The 17050-nt window shown below is 33.2% G+C and overlaps 2 protein-coding genes across 2 annotated transcripts; both read left to right on the forward strand.

The window, feature by feature from the left end:
* Window positions 1-1726: 1726 nt before the first annotated feature.
* On the forward strand, window positions 1727-6009 carry LOC123891727. The gene is made up of 4 exons (XM_045941627.1): window positions 1727-1985; window positions 2753-2827; window positions 3022-5915; window positions 5998-6009. Exons 3-4 carry the CDS (start codon window positions 3024-3026, stop codon window positions 6007-6009), a joined length of 2904 nt encoding a protein of 967 aa, XP_045797583.1. The 5' UTR covers window positions 1727-1985; window positions 2753-2827; window positions 3022-3023.
* Window positions 6010-6116: 107 nt separating this feature from the next.
* LOC123890059 lies at window positions 6117-7671 on the forward strand. Its single transcript, XM_045939595.1, has 7 exons — window positions 6117-6157; window positions 6240-6434; window positions 6535-6639; window positions 6741-6807; window positions 6900-6995; window positions 7079-7181; window positions 7346-7671. Exons 1-6 carry the CDS (start codon window positions 6132-6134, stop codon window positions 7169-7171), a joined length of 582 nt encoding a protein of 193 aa, XP_045795551.1. The 5' UTR covers window positions 6117-6131; the 3' UTR covers window positions 7172-7181; window positions 7346-7671.
* The last annotated feature ends 9379 nt before the right edge of the window (window positions 7672-17050 follow it).

Below are 17050 nucleotides of genomic sequence, written 5' to 3' on the forward strand. Positions count from 1 at the left end.
AGACTTTTTCACCGTTGTTTCCAATCCTACTCGACCATACAAACAACGCATAGATGCATCATGATTTATGTCATCATAACTCATTTCATATACCAGTCCATTAAAATATGTGGCATCATAAAAAAAGGTATAATTTTTTTCGGGCGAGTAGGATTGGAAATTCAACCGTGAATTTTTGTATAATTTGTATTTTTTTAAAATGTTATTGAACGGTATAATATTACTCAATATTATACCGGTGTAATTTAATCTCTTATATATTAAATATACTTAAAAATCTTCTGCAATAAACAATTGTCATTTCATTTGTATCAAAACAAAAATTCTTTGAAGAAAGAAAATGAAATTTGGTGGCTATTTGGGGGAAAGAAAGAAATGTGTGATTGAGATTGAGAGGGAGAAAGAAAATAAAATCAGTTTTTTTTTTCTTTTATTTTTAGTATATACTCCATTCGTGACAAAAATATAAGCAAAATTTATCTTTTAGGTTAATTGCATAATTAATGTACTCCCTCCGTAATATTTTATAAGCAAAAATGCACTTTCTAAGTTCATTGTATATTTAATGTATTTGGTCCATAATATAAATTAGATACATTAAATATACAATGAAACTAAAAAATGAATTTTTGCTTATAAAATGTTACGGATCGAGTATCTGGCCTATATATTATAAATCAAATAGTATATTAACTATGCAATAAACCTAAAAAGGATAATTTTGCTTATATTTTATCACTAAGGGAGTATATAAAAAAAATAAAAAAATTCTTAACCAAAAAAAAAAATAAAATAAAAAAAATAAAAAAATTTGTTGTGGCTAAAGCCCCACTAGGCCACAACATGGGTCCGCCTATGATCATAATTAAATTCAAACTTGCGCGTCAAACACCACCAAGAAACAATTTCGCATTCTCTACCAACACCTCAATGGATGACACTTTTTGTGCAAACAACCTGTTATTTATTTCTTTCCATAGAGAGCAACAAGAAGCTAACCATACTACTTGAAGACCTATCCTCACCTCTTTCACAAAGAGATAAGTATTACAAAACTGTATGACATGATCAGCAACAACATTTGGTAAAAGGCCAAAGATACCTAGCCAATTTAAGGTTTTAATCCAGTTAGACAAAAACATATCCATAACCAAGTTGTCAATATTTTCATCAACTTCACACCCTCCTAGTCCTAGACAAAGCATCGAGTTCTCAAGATGTGTTCCATGACGGATCAAATTATCTTTCGAAGGTAACCTGTCATTTAGCATTCTCTAGGCAAAAAGTGACACATATAACAGAATAACTTTATTCCAAATAACAACCTTATGTGCTGCCATAGTGACCGGAACTAGATGCATTCACTAGTAGAAAAATGACTTTTGGTTTGGAGATACCACTACCGGTATGTGAATACCAGTAGTGAAATACATTTGACCAAAGGATTCCACTACTGATATTTTGAAAACGGTAGTGGAAAGTTCAGAGACAAGGGATTTCACTACCGGCTTTGCTAAATCCGTAGTGGAAAGTAGACACGGTGGCAATGTCGTAATTACGTGCAAAATTGTTTTAATTATCTTCCACTACCGATCTAGGATTCACCGGTAGTGGAATCCTAATAGTGTTATTAGTTTTTTCATATTCCCACTTTCCACTACCGATCTAGCTTATCACCGGTAGTGGAATCCTAATAGTGTTAATTATATTTTTCATTCTTCCAATTTCCCTCATTCTGCAAACGCGAAGAAGAACACACTCTCCAATCCAATCGTCCCAATTCTAGTTCTCCCTAATTTGTTCCTCAAATCGTCCCAATTTCTTCAAATCAAACACTCTCCAATCGTTCTCCAATCATTCTCCAATCTCTCCAATCTCCAATCGTCCCAATTTCATTCGCGGTTTCATTCTCCAAACCCTAGACGGAACGACGAACCTGCAAACGCTTAATCGCCTCCAAATCTCTTCGTTTTCATTCGGTAAAGGTATGAATAAATCAAACTTCCCCCAAATTTCATTCGTTTTCGTTTTCATTCGTTTTCTGTTTATGGTTGATCTTGTTTTCATTCGTATTCGTTTTCATTCGTATTCGTTTTCATTCTTTTTCTGTTTATGGTTATTTGCTGGTAAGAAAAACACGCATTTTTCTCATTCAGTACATTTTGGTAGCATTGAATGAAGATTGGATATTCTAAGTTCACGTTTTAAATTGTGAAGGTTTTAAATTGGATATTCGTTTTCATGTGTTTTGGGTTCCTGTTCTTCATCTCTTAGTAAGTTGTTTATGGTTATGGTATCTCTAGCTAAACAATGGTTAAAAGAAGTGAAAAGTATTAAGCAGAAACAGAAAATAGACAACATGTGATTAGAAGAAAGTTAAGGATAATTTTCCTTCTGGTCTTTCTATGTTAATGTTTGTTATGTGACAAAGAAAATGGTTAGTGTTTTTTTTTCCTGATGCTATGTGTTACTGATAGTGACCCAATTTTGGGAGGGTTTTGTGTTTTTTTCTTCCACTAGTTGAATTCAAAGGTGATCTTAAGTAAAGTTACTTTTCACTTTAACACATAATAGTCTGCTTTTGGTATTTATTGGTTGAATAATTGACTTATATTTAGGTAGAATTAATACATAATTGATTCTTAGATCATGTATGAATTGAGGGTTTCAATGCTTGTGCTTTGCAGGGGTGGAGCTGTTTTCTGTGTTAGGCGGTGGTTGCTGCTCCTACGTGTTGACTGCTGCTGTTTAGGGGCTGGTGTTGCTGTTTTTTGGTGTTGTCCTCTTTGTTTGAAGTTAGAAGGTTCAATCACGGTCTCATCTACAGGTACCGATTCTATTTCAAAACATATATAGAAGCTATAAACTTAGATGCAATTCAAATTACTATGTAAAAATTCTGCTATATGCAAATTCTGTTATAGGCTATGAATTTTTATTAAAATAGGGCGAGAGAATGTTTCGCAATAGTAACAACCTAGTCATTCCTTTAACTTAGAATGCATAAATTTCGAAACGTAGGTATGGACCGTAGTTGGATGAGAGCTAATCGATTAAGTACTGAGTACAGACATGGAGTGATGGAATTTCTACAGTTTGCGGAAAGTAATGCTGAACTAGAACGTCCTCCTCCTGAATTTCCTCCACTTTTTCTATGTCCGTGTATAAATTGTGCAAATAAAGAACCAAAACGTACTAAGAAAGAAATCATGAATCATCTAATTTGTGACGGGATTTGTCAAAATTATACACAATGGATATGGCACGGTGAAGTAGTAGCAACGCCAAGTGTGTCCCATAGAGAAAGTGGTAGTGTGGATATCGATGATCGACTAGAAGACATGATGCGTGATATTGGAGAAGATTCGTTTAAGAGGGCGCATGTGTATGAAACTTTATGCAGTGACAAGGATGAACCATTGTATCCGGGATGCACAAATTTTACCCGTTTGTCTGCGGTGTTAAAATTGTTTAATTTGAAAGCAAAAAATGGGTGGACCGACAAAAGTTTCACTGAATTGCTTGAATTGTTGATACAAATGCTTCCAGAAGGTAATGTAATGCCAAATCGTTATTACGAGGCGAAAAAAGTATTGTGTCCAATGGGTTTGGAGTATGAAAAGATACATGCATGCCCTAATGATTGTATATTATACCGAAAAGAGTTTGTAAACTATAATCATTGTCCGACATGTAAGGCGTCTCGCTACAAAAAGAAAGATGGTGATTCTAGTGATGATGAGGTGACCAAAACGGGTCCTCCCGCGAAAGTCGTATGGTACCTACCAATAATTTCAAGGTTCAAGAGATTGTTTGCTAATGCAAATGACGCAAAGAATCTTAGATGGCATGCAGAAGAGAGAAAATGTGATGGCCAAATTCGCCATGTAGCTGATTCTTTGCAATGGAAGAAAATTGACTCTTTGTTTCCAAATTTTGGCAAAGAGTCGAGAAACCTTAGACTTGGACTTGCTACTGATGGAATGAATCCGTTTGGTAATCAAAGTACTAACCATAGTTCATGGCCTGTTCTCCTGATGATTTACAACCTATCTCCTTGGTTGTGCATGAAGCGTAAATATATTATGTTATCGATGATGATTTCAGGCCCAAGACAACCAGGAAATGACATAGATGTTTATCTAAGTCCACTAATTGATGATTTGAAAGTGTTGTGGGAGGAAGGAGTGGATGTTTTTGATTCGTATTCTGGTGAACAGTTCAACATGCGTGCCATGTTGTTTTGCACCATCAACGACTTTCCGGCATACGGCAATTTGTCTGGGTATTCCGTTAAAGGGCATAATGCGTGTCCCATATGTGAAAAAAAAACATGTTATAAGCAACTGAAAAATGGAAAGAAGACTGTTTATCTTGGCCACCGAAAATTTCTAAATCGTTATCATCCATATCGTAGATTGCGAAAAGCTTTTGACGGAGACCAAGAGAATGGTGTTGCTCCAACGCCCTTAACTGGAGAGGAAGTTTATGAACGACAACGAGACATTAATGTTGTCTTCGGAAAGTGCCAAAAGCCAAAAGGGAGAGTGCCAAAAGCGAAAGTGCCAAAAGCCGAAAGTGAAAGTGTCAAAAGGAAAAAGCAGCCTGTTGTGAAAAGTATATGGAAAAAGAGGTCAGTGTTCTTTGATCTTCCATATTGGTCTAGTCTTGATGTAAGACATTGTATTGATGTGATGCACGTGGAGAAAAATGTATGTGATAGTGTAATTGGAACACTTCTCGACATTAAAGGCAAGACAAAAGATGGTGCACATGCTCGTCTTGATATGGATTTGATGGGTATACGACAAGAGTTAATACCACAAAAAATCAATGACAAGACATATTTGCCTCCCGCGTGTCACACTTTGTCTAAAGACGAGAAAACAAGTTTTTGCAAGTGTTTACAAAGTATCAAAGTGCCACATGGTTACTCGTCAAATGTCAAGAGCCTTGTATCAATGAAAGATCTCAAATTAATCGGCTTAAAATCTCATGATTGTCATGTCTTGATGCAACAACTACTACCTGTGGCTATTCGTGGGATATTGCCCGATAATGTTAGGAAAGCTATATGCAGGTTGTGCTTATTCTTCAATGCAATATGTTGTAAAGCAATTGATCCATTGAAGTTAGACGAGTTGGAAAACGAAGCTGCAGTTATCTTGTGTCAATTGGAGATGTATTTTCCTCCTTCATTTTTTGACATTATGGTTCATTTGATTGTTCATCTAGTAAGGGAGATTAGATTGTGTGGCCCAATTTATTTACGGTGGATGTATCCAATAGAGCGATACATGAAGATCCTAAAAGGGTATACAAAAAACCCACACCGTCCGGAAGCTTCGATTGTTGAGAGGTACATTGCAGAAGAAGCTATTGAGTTTTGTTCAAACTATTTGTCAGAAGTGGATGCTATAGGGGTTCCCAAGTCTCGTCATGATGGAAGATGTGACGGTGTGGGCACGCAAGGTTTAAATGTCAAGAGCATGCATATTGATATAATTCTTCAAGCGCATTTGTATATATTGAATAACACTGATGAAGTTCAACCTTACTTGTCTGCTCACAAAAGCATCATAAAGAAAATGCACGATAAGATGAATGAAAAATGGGTGTTAAGAGAGCATAATAAGAAATTCTCAGAGTGGTTTAAAGAAAAGGTCTGCCAAGATGATAGTGTTTCCGATACAATAAAGTGGTTGTCCTATGAGCCTAAATGTAACATATTGACTTGGAGTGCATATGATATTAACAAAACTTCCTTTTATACAAAATCAAAGGATGACCGCAGTACCATGCAAAATAGTGGGGTTATGATTGTGGCAGAGTCCATGCACTTCTCTAGTTCCAAAGATAAAAATCCGGTTATGGCATCTACACCCTACTTTGGGGTGATTGAAGAGATCTGGGAGGTTGATTACGTTGTGTTTAAAGTGCCTTTATTTAAATGCAAATGGATTGATATCAACAATGGTGTGAGAATTGATGAATTAGGATTTACACTAGTTGATCTTTGCAAGTTAGCTTATAAAGACGAACCTTTCATCATGGCATCCCAAGCAAAACAGGTGTTTTATGTCAAAGATCCTTCTAATGAACGGTGGTCGGTGGGTTTTATTTGGCTCGACATGAGTACTCTAAGTGTTTGGTGCTCGTAAGTGTACTTTCTTATTTACTACTATCTCAATATCTGTTAATATGTTATATATCTCTCCTAACTTTAAAATTATATTCAGGTACATTCATCGTTTATGCATTGAAAACAACACCACAAATGTATATGGAATTTTGGAACCAAGTTTTCTGAACATTGTTGGTGATGCTGGGAAAAAAAGTGATCAGAGAATATCTCAAAGTAAATGCAAGAAATACATCCAGCATAAGTTAGAAAATGAAAAGAAAGAGTGTCAATTATTACCATTTAACCATGGGTAAGTTTGTATGAATTTGTGTATTTTTTTAATACTTATTTATTTTTTATAACTCATAGTTATTAACAATATAATACTGTTCTTCCACGCACGCGTACAGAGGACATTGGCAGTTGATAATACTTTGTCCAAAGATAAATACCGTGGTTGTTATTTGTTCACTACATTGGAAACTTAATCCAATAATGGAGAAAATTGTTTCAAGGTAATTAAGTTTATACTTTAGGGGTTTTGGTTATATACTATAAACATAAATTATTACAAATTTTATATGATTTTATGCGGCTTTTTTTTCTTATGAATTAGTGTTTTTACGGTTGATCAAATGGCGAATGGCAATAGAAAGAACAATACCGTATGGCTTTATCCACAAGTAAGTGTGGTATTCTAACTTTATATATATTTACTTTTTTGATAAGTAAGTGTGGTATTTTTTGATCAAATGTTACTATATATAATTTGTAGGCGAGGAAACAATATAATTCAAATGACTGTGGATACTATGTAATGAAAAATATGTTGGACATTGTCACTGCTAAGATAACTGATTCTTGGATGGAGGTAATAATTTTTATTTTTTATACATCAATAATTTTTTATAACCGAGTCAAGAATAGTTTTATATTATTATTTACTTATTGTAGGTATTTAATGACCCAAAAGAGTTAACAGCTGAGGAGATGTATGAATTGCGATTACGTTGGTCAACATATTTTTTGTCGTTATTGGAGGGTTAAGATTTATCTGGTGAGTTATAGAATAGTTCATTATTTGAACTTTGTTTTTGCAAATTGGTCTATTCAATACATTGCAGCAATTTTAGTTTACACTTGTTTATTTTTATGCAAAAAAGAGAAAATTTGAGATTCTGTCAAATTTGAACACTTTCTGTCAAATTTGAGATTCTGCAGGGTGATGAGGAATTGGTTATTAGCTTTAGTTTGAGTCTTGGAAGCAGATCAGGTGATGGAATTGGTAATTTGGCTCGGGTGCATCCCACTGTTTTGGACTTGCTGTTTTGGACTGTCATGGAATTGGTAGTTTGAGTTGCTGTTTTGGAATTGGATAGAGCTAGTTTTGATTTTTGTGTATATTAGGGGGCTGTATGCTTGGAATTAGAATAGATATAATTAGTGATAATGTTAAGTTTTGTGATTTTAATGTATTGAATGTGTAACTTGTTAGGAATTGACAATGAATTGTGGAAAATAATATTCGAAATTATGACAATTTTCTTTTGCGTTATTACCTACTAAAAGAACGTATAATTTATGCGCCGGAAGGGCGCCATATATTAATATGCAGGCACAGGAATTAAAAAAAACGAAAAAAAACAAAAAAAAAAACTAACATACCACTACTGATATTTATAACAATCAGTAGTGAAAACCATACATACCACTACGGGTATTTGTAAATACCCGTAGTGGTATCCTCAATTCTAAAAAAAAAAAATTAAAACCACACATACCACTACCGGTATTTACAAATACCGGTAGTGGAATCCCAGACTCTAAAAAAAAAAAAATGAAAACCACACATACCACTACGGGTATTTGTAAATACCCGTAGTGGTATCCCAGAATCTAAAAAAAAAAAACTGGAAACAATACATACCACTACGGGTATTTGTAAAATACCCGTAGTGGTATCCCAGATTCTAAAAAAAAAAAACTGGAAACAATACATACCACTACGGGTATTTGTTAAATACCCGTAGTGGTATCCCAGATTCTAAAAAAAAAAAACTGGAAACAATACATACCACTACGGGTATTTGTTAATACCAGTAGTGGAATCCTCAATTCTAAAAAAAAAAAATTAAAACCACACATACCACTACCGGTATTTACAAATACCGGTAGTGGAATCCCAGACTATAAAAAAAAAAATGAAAACTATACATACCACTACGGATATTGAAAATACCCGTAGTGGAATCTCATACATACCACTACGGGTATTTGTAAATACCCGTAGTGGAATCCTCATAAATTTAATTAATAATACAGTAGAAACCTGACATACCACGACGGGTATAAAAAGACCCGTCGTGGAAAGTATTGACTTACAACGACGAGTGTATTTACTACCGGCCGCGGCCAGTAGTGGAATCCCTATTTGGCCGGTAGTGGAATCCCCTTTCTGCACTAGTGATTAACAGATCGATGATAAGCACCTCTTACTGAATAACCATTGGTAGGATCATGGAGCCACGTCCATTTGTTCAAAACATCAACTTGTGAAAACAAGTTTTCCAAAACAACACAAAACTCCAAAACCAACTTCTCCTCCCTCACAAAAAGTTGTCTACGGCATATTTACCCAACAACCCAACTATTTTTATCGATAGCTAACTAAAAGAGTCTATTAAAACGAATACAAAGATCATCACCCTTCAACCACCTATCTTTCCAAAAATGTGTCTCTTCCCCCATTTCCCATCCTTCAACTAATATTATTTTCTAACCACCGCCCAACACTTAAGTCCACCCCTTCATTAACATTACGCAAATATTTCCACCACAAAAATGCCTTCCTCCCACCTCTCTTAACTCTACCAATGACGACTCATACTTAGCAACAAATACCTTAAACCGCAACCCCTTTTGGTCCAGCGACAACCTCCAACTCCACTTTTCTAAATTAAAGAGACAAAATTAAATTATCTAACTTTAGTAAAGTGACTAATTAACCGCACCTACTACTCCTGATTATAAACAAAAATAATTAAATTCACATTATTTATTAAGAAATTTAGTCTTGATATTAAATAATTAAATTTATTAAGATATACATATTGTAAATGATAAAATTACCTTTATATAAGAAAATGGGTTGTATGATGCTAATACCTTTTCCTTCAATAAAATTGAATTAAAATTCAATAACTAATTTAATTGATGCTCTCTTTTTTTTAACTCGGTTTTGATGCTCACACCATTTTTTTCCTATTCATTTATTCTAGAACTTATTTTGTCCGATTAAAGCTAACTGTCTGAACCCATGAAACAGTGTTAGTTTTTTTGAGGATGAATGGTCCCTACATCATCCCACTAATATGATACCGATCGTTGCACTTTACGGTAGCATATCACCAATAATTGCCGTTGCTCTACCCCACCCAATTCTTTGTCCCACCATGCTCCCATTCATTAATCATAAATCATCATAATAAAACTCCAAAGATATATTTGAAATTTGAGATATTTCGAGTTCGAGTTTTTTTCTTGGTTTAGTAGTTTGGTGATCAGAAATTTCAGCTTAAAAGTGAATAAGTGGAGTGTTCAGGGTTCGAACTCCGATTCCTGCATAATATATGTGATATTTCTATCAACTGTGTCAAGGTCACAAGAACTTTCGAGTTCGAGTTCTACGAATATCTTTATAGGAATGTAAATAAATACTATAATATTGTAAATTCTTTTTGAAGAGTAATATAGTGGCTAAAAATTCACCTTGAAATGTCCAGAATTTGAACCACGACCCTTACATATATATAATGGCTAAGACACTCTTAATATTTTATATTTTTTTTACTTTAGAATAATGGCATCATCCACTCATCCTATATTTTATGTATAAAAAAATCATAATAATAAGATTATTAAGGATAAGAGAACGATTATTTCATCAAACCAATAATATGACAAGGTCCTTAATCAAGGGCAGGATGACATCACTGTGCTGTTATCTGACGGTTGTGATTCGGTCATTCAACGGCCAAAGTTGTAATGTAGCTTGCAATAGGGTATACCCATGCTCCCATATGCTCTACTTTGCAACTAAGTATTCAATTCCAACCATTATTCAATTTCTCAGCCGTTATAAAACGTCATCATTTTGTGTTTGTGAGGACTATTGACAATGCTTTAGTTTTTGCTATTGCGGTTGAGTTTCGTTGTACAAAAGTCAAACAGTTTTAAGAGGAAGTTAAAAAGTTTCTCAAGCCTTCCATTCCAAGCCAAACTACCCTCAAATCCTCTTTTTAATTATTTTATTTTATCACATTAAACTAAACTATATAATTTAATCAAGAAAGCATGCTCAAAGTATGGAAGGGGTCCACACGTTTTGGTTAATTTTCTCTTCAAATCTTGATTATTTTAATGGACTTTTAATTCCAAATTATTATAGTACACTAGTAGCAAATATAATAAATATATAATACAAAGTACAAGGATTAGCAAATAAAACAAAAAAATTGAATAATAATATCAATCGTTAGTTTGTTCAGTAGTAATTGATACTGAATTTAGTAGAGAAGATCATGGTCGATTCTCACAACAGTGACCGAAGAGGGCGGTAACCACATGATATCAATGATACCAGAACTAAATTCGAACAAAATTAGACGATCCAATTAAAAAAAATAATAATAATTATGATAATAAAATAGAGTATGCTTAGCGGAATTTATTCCGTATGAAGTGGTGGGGTTTTGAATAATGTTCGCAAAATTAGGAGGGCATGTGGCTGAATCACATATTTGGCCACTCGGTATAGAGCGCGTATACATTTTAATACTTGCACTTCACTGCCCTTTTTTCATGAGATTTAGACATGTTTAATTTAATTTTAGTTTAGATTAGATTTAATTTAATTTTAGTTTAGATTAGATTAGATGTACTAGTAATTGGAATGGATTAGTATCATGAACATGTTTAATAAAATCAAATACTAACAAATGACTTTCCAGCTAATCCATACACATATCAGATAATGTCAACACGTGTCACGTGGTTATAAATTTTAACTAAATGTTACTAATTAAACGAGTGTTTATTTTTTATTTCTTGATTTTTTGTTGACTTAGTGGTGTGGTGTGAGTGCTACTAGTAGTTGGTTAATCAGGTTGATTTTGTAGTATAAAGAAAATAAAATAAAACAACGCAGCTTCCTATGTAGCTGCAGCGAATGAAACGGTCGATGTTCAAACAAACAACATAAACAAAGAGGAGGAGGTGTTTGGATTTGAAACAAACAGTATCCTTAACCAAACCAAAACAACCTTTTCAATGTCGGCGCCGGAATGTTTCACTTTTCACCTTCGGATTTCGTTATGTAGCGCAATTAGCAACGCGTTTTTTTATTCTTTTTCTGTAAGTTTTCACCCTCCCTCACTATTTTTTTAAGCAGCTAAATGAAAATTTATTGATTGGAAAAGAGGGGTAAAAGAAAAGGTTAATAGGAAAAGAAAAAAAAATGTTGTTAATGATGAGTTAAATCCAAGTGATTAATAAGTTTTTTAAGACGAATTATTCTAAAGAATTGAGTTTAATTTTTAGTGGAAATTTTCTTTAAATATGAATTATTAAGAGTTTTTCTTGAAAACTAGAGAGTTATATATAAAAAAAAGTGTTTTGGTACATTTTAACGATCATTTTTATGAATTAAAAAATTATTTGTTGACTATTATATTTTAAAAAGGGTCATGTTAAATAGTGTTCCTGAGCCACATATCATTTTATAAGAAAAACACAATTTTATTGTTTATAAACACTATACTATTTTCTTTGATTTTTACATTTTTCCATAAAACAGTTTTAAATATTACTCCCTCCGGTACTATATATAAAAAGAAATTTGAAGAGTTTTGTAGTCCTTAGTATAACAAAAGACACAACTTTTAATGTCAATTTAATCTAAAAATATCATTTTTACCCTTTTAAATTGTTTTCAATTTACTATTTCCAATGCACTACACATTACTTGTGAATAGGGTTGGGAATAGGCTAGGCCAGACCTTGATAGACCTGAGTCTGGCCCAGGGACAGATCCAGAAAGTTATCGTATCGGGGGCCAAAAATAGTAGTAATATATAATAAAATTAAGAGAAAATAGGATATGAACCAACATACAATAACAACCGTTTATTTTGCCAAATCACTCTACTACACCCCACTTTAAACAATTTTTTTTTTTTCATTGGATGTTGGTGTAAATTTTTTTTTGTCAATCAAATACAAATAATCATATCCTTTTAGACAGTAGACAAAATAATAAACACTACCGAAATTCACACATAATCGCAAAGTTTAGAGTTCAAACCAAAATAAAACTGTCTTTACTTAATTAATGTATATAATATATGCTAATATAGAGTTTATATGTATATTCACAATATCATTATTTTCCATACATATATAATTGGAGCGGGGTAATGTATACATATAAATGATACGTGAGAGGGAGGGGGGGCCTTGACCACTGCCTGCCCCCCTCTATATCCGTCCCTGGTCTGGCCTACGATTTTTTTTCGGGCCTGAGCCTGGCCTGCGGCCTATCAAATGTTATTTTTTTTGGCCTGGTATAAGCCTTTTAAAAGCCTGGCCTGACCTTGTAGCCTATTTAAAAGTCTGTGTTACATTAAAGTTTCTTTATATAGTCTTTTTTAAATAGGCTAAACAGGCCTTAAAAAGTTCACATTTAAATTTTTATAATTTCTACAACATTAAGAAAAAAGCTAATAATATGATTAGCACAATAATTAAAAACTAATAAAATAACAAATACGATTACGACAAAGTCGCCATCATACAAATTGTTTGCTAAGTGTAGTCAGCAACAAGCCAACAACCAAAATATAGGATGAGTTGCTACTTGCTCGAGAGAATGAGAGATGAAATGGAGGTAGAGTTTCTATTTTTAATTTATATGCGCGAAATATAAAAAAAAAAAATATTTTCTCTGTTTTGTTAAAAAATATATATTTTCTCTGATATTTTGTATTTATATAAATAATAATTTTTTATAAGATATAAATAATTATTATTATAAACAGGTCGGCCTATCAGGCTTCGTAGGCCTTCTTAGAAGCCTAAGCCTGACCTATATATGTAAACAGACCGTTTTCAAAGCCTAAACCTGACATTTTTAATAACCAGGTCAGGCCAGGCCAGACTTATACAGGCCAGGCCGAAGGCCCCTGTAGGCCGTCTGGCCTATTCCCAACCCTACTTGTGAAGCTAGAAATGTGCAAGCTACTCAATCTTAGCCATAGGAAAGGTTACTGTTCATTTTTCTGTATGAGAGGAAATCATTTCACTATGAGGGTATATTTGGCAATTAGGTGTCAAAATTACAACAAGTACTATGTTCCTTGGTATTGATGTTTTTTGTTTTCTTTTCTTACACTGTATTTGGTACTGAATGGAGTAACTATTATTATAAGTAATAAAACTAAAATTAGTACGGCTAAATGCCACTAAATACCACGAGTGACTAAAAACAAAGAATCTTGAAATTACAAGGGTGAAATCACAAAAATTAATTTTACATGGGAGAAACCAAAACTCGCCCAAATGACAGAGGGCAAAAATACTAGTAACCCTTATATTTAATATTATTTGGATTTGTAGGAACAGTTGTGTGTTTAAGGAAAAAAAAATAGATTTGAGAGATGCTATGAGATGCAAATCAATTCTATTATATTCAATGTCTCCCTCAGTGGAAATTACATATGTACACTAATATTTCGGGGCTCCTAACATGGCAGAATTTGTTATTCATAAAAGTTTTGATGTGAAGGTTCAATCTCCTAAGGCTCCTATCAAAGAGATCTTGTGGAACCCTCCTATAATAATATCTTGGATAAAATGTAATTCAGATGGAGTATCTCATGGCAGTCCTAGTATTGCAGCTTGTGCAGGTGTGTTCTAAGACTACCAAGCTAATTTTTTAGGTTGTTATGCTTCAAATATTAGTGTCTCATCTTCTCTTCAGGCTGAGTTGATGAGAGCTATATTGATCATTGAAATTGCTTTTGATAAGGATTGGCATCATCTCTAGCTAGAAACTAATTCACAGCTTCTTACCCGGACTTTGAAGCAATTTAACATTATATCTTGGACTATTCACAACCGATAAAGGCATTGTCTGGATCTTCTTTCTCAAATGCATTTAAAAGTCACCCACACTTTCAGAGAAGAGAACTGTTTTGCTGATAAAATGGCAAACATTGGTTTGTCTACGAGGTTCACTTGGTGGAATAGCTTGTCTAGATAATCATTGGTTTCTCTACTAGCTTCACTTGGTGGATTAATAGCTTTCAGAGAATGGAACTATTGTGCTGATAAACTAGTTTCACTTGGTGGAATAGCTTGTCTAGATCTATTTTGAATGATTTTTTTAAAAGTAGAATACACAAGTTTCAAGACTCTTTTACCATATTTAATTCTTTAACTAGTGCCATGTAGAAACTAGTTAGCATTTTCCTTAATACACATAGATCAAATGCATTGATAAATTAGAATTTTTTTTTAAATTACTATAAAAATTCTCTGTGTAAAAATTATCTGTTTAACAGGTCTTGTACGACCTATTGTCATGCGCTTTGGTTTATTGTTGCGCTCATACGGCTTGTTGTTCCACGCTTGTCATCTATGTTGCAGGAGGTCTCGTTGGTCGAAGGTTATTTCCTTTGCATCTTGTGACCTCTTCTCGGCGTTAACCTCTTCTAGGGATGACAATGGGTAGGGTACTATAGTACCCATTCCCATACCTGCAGATTGAAAAAATACCTGTACCCATCCCCATACCCGCGTGGGTAACAACTTTTGCCCCCGTCCCCATACCCTATGGGTACCTAGGTACCCATACCCGTACCCGTTACCCGCATTTTTACTAAAAATAAATTGATCAATTATAAAATATCATATAATTTTAATAGAATTAAAAAAATTTCAAAGATTTTAATATTGACTAATAAAAATTATAAACAAAATTATTACTAACCTTATGTTAAAGTTCATATTTATGTTAAATATTCACATTATTTTTATATTATGTTATAAATAAACATTTTTATTAAAAATATGTAATAGTTTAGTAGAGTTGTATTGTTTTAAATTGATTTATATATATATATATATATATATATATATATATATATATATATATATATATATATATATATATAAAATAAATAAATATATATTATGCGGGTATGGGGCGGGGTGGGTACTAAGGTACCCGTACCCCCACCCATACCCGTTCATTTTTGCGGGTAATTACCCATACCCGTGCCCGTACCCAAAATGCCGGTTTTTACCCTACCCGTTGTGGGTAATTTTTGCGGGTACCCTCTGGGTATGGGTCAAATTGCCATCCCTAACCTCTTCACCTTTAATATAGCATTATGCTCGCTTTATAACTTCCTCCATGCTAACTTTCGGCTTCTAAGCTAGTGATTCATTGAAGTGACCCGCCTTTACACCATTCTAGAAAGCTCCCACAAACATCTTTTGATTGGGATTTACCACTTTAATGGTAGTTTCGTTGAACCTAATGAGGTATTCTTGGAGGCTCTCGTTATGGCTCTGACGGATTTTGAAAAGGCTTGTACCTATTTAGGCTTTTAGGCTTGTAGTTTCGTTAAACATATATTAGGGTTAAATATGTTTTTAGTCCCTCTAAATATATCAAATCGAACTTTGGTCTTTCTAAATTTTCAGTTTTCAATTTTAGTCCCTGTTTTTTTTTTCTTTTCAAAAGTTCATGTATCATCTTCTAAATGATTTTTAAAAAAAAACATGTCATTATTAAGGCTTTAAAATATTATTAGTTTGATTATTTAATTATTTAATCTTTAGTTTAACAATTTAATATTTAATTTGAAGTTATAGATAAATTAACAAAATTAAAGACTAAATAGTTAAATTGGTAAACTAATTGTATCCCACAAATTTAATATTTAATGTTGAAATTATTTGCACTCTAGTTGAAAAAAATTATCCCACAAATTAGCTTATTTATGCTTTCACTTTGGCATTTCAATGGTGATGCTCAATATCAAGTTTCAAATTTGAATAATTTATCAACAATTCAAGAATTATGCTCATGTTTGGTTGCAACTAAAAAGACAGAATTTACATCTTGATTGATAGACTACTTTGTCTTATCACGACTTTTCTAATTTCTACAGCCACAACTGAGAGATCTTTTTCAAAAATGAAATTACGAATAAGTAGGAAAAACAAGATGAAAGTCATTTTTTTGTAAAAAAAAATAAATGAAAGTTAATTTTCTAGCAGATAGCATGTCACTCTATATTGAAAGGGAAATTGTTGCAAGTATCAATTCAAAGACTATTATTGAGTATTGCAAGTCTCATTCGTCGTGTAACGAATCATTTTCGAGTATTTTAAATCATGTAGTTTAATTTTATTTTATTAATAATCAAGTATGTGCTTATTACAACTTAAATTTTTGGTATTAGACTTCCTAACATGTCCCCTCATGCGAATCATTATTGGAGTTGGTGGTCCAATGGATCTTAGACAGACTTTGATACCGTCTTAAAATTGAGAGTTTGGTTTAGGATAACTTTACAAAATTGGCTTGTAAGATGATGATGGCCTCTACGTTATTATAAACTCATGTCAAAACCATCTCACATCCAATGTGGGACTTGTTAACACACCCTCATGTCTAACATTATTGAGCTTGTGTGGATGTAAACAGTGAATGACCCAATAGAGAAAACCTAATAGCAACTAGCCTAACAAATCTTAGAGAGACTCTGATACCATCTTAGATGTAGAGCTTGATCTAACTTAACCTTACAAAATTAAATTGTAAGGTGATGATTGTCTCTACTCGGATGTAGGATTTCT

Source organism: Trifolium pratense, linkage group LG6 (genome assembly GCF_020283565.1).
Source record: "Trifolium pratense cultivar HEN17-A07 linkage group LG6, ARS_RC_1.1, whole genome shotgun sequence".
In the NCBI taxonomy this organism is placed as follows: Eukaryota; Viridiplantae; Streptophyta; class Magnoliopsida; order Fabales; family Fabaceae; genus Trifolium; species Trifolium pratense.

Coding starts and splice junctions, on each gene's coding strand:
- LOC123891727 (XM_045941627.1), top strand. CDS start 3,024: ATGGACCGTAGTTGGATGAGAGCTAATCGATTAAGTACTGAGTACAGA.
- LOC123890059 (XM_045939595.1), top strand. CDS start 6,132: ATGAGTACTCTAAGTGTTTGGTGCTC. Junction 6,158..6,239: donor ACTCTAAGTGTTTGGTGCTC/GTAAGTGTACTT, acceptor AATTATATTCAG/GTACATTCATCGTTTATGCA. Junction 6,808..6,899: donor CCGTATGGCTTTATCCACAA/GTAAGTGTGGTA, acceptor TATAATTTGTAG/GCGAGGAAACAATATAATTC.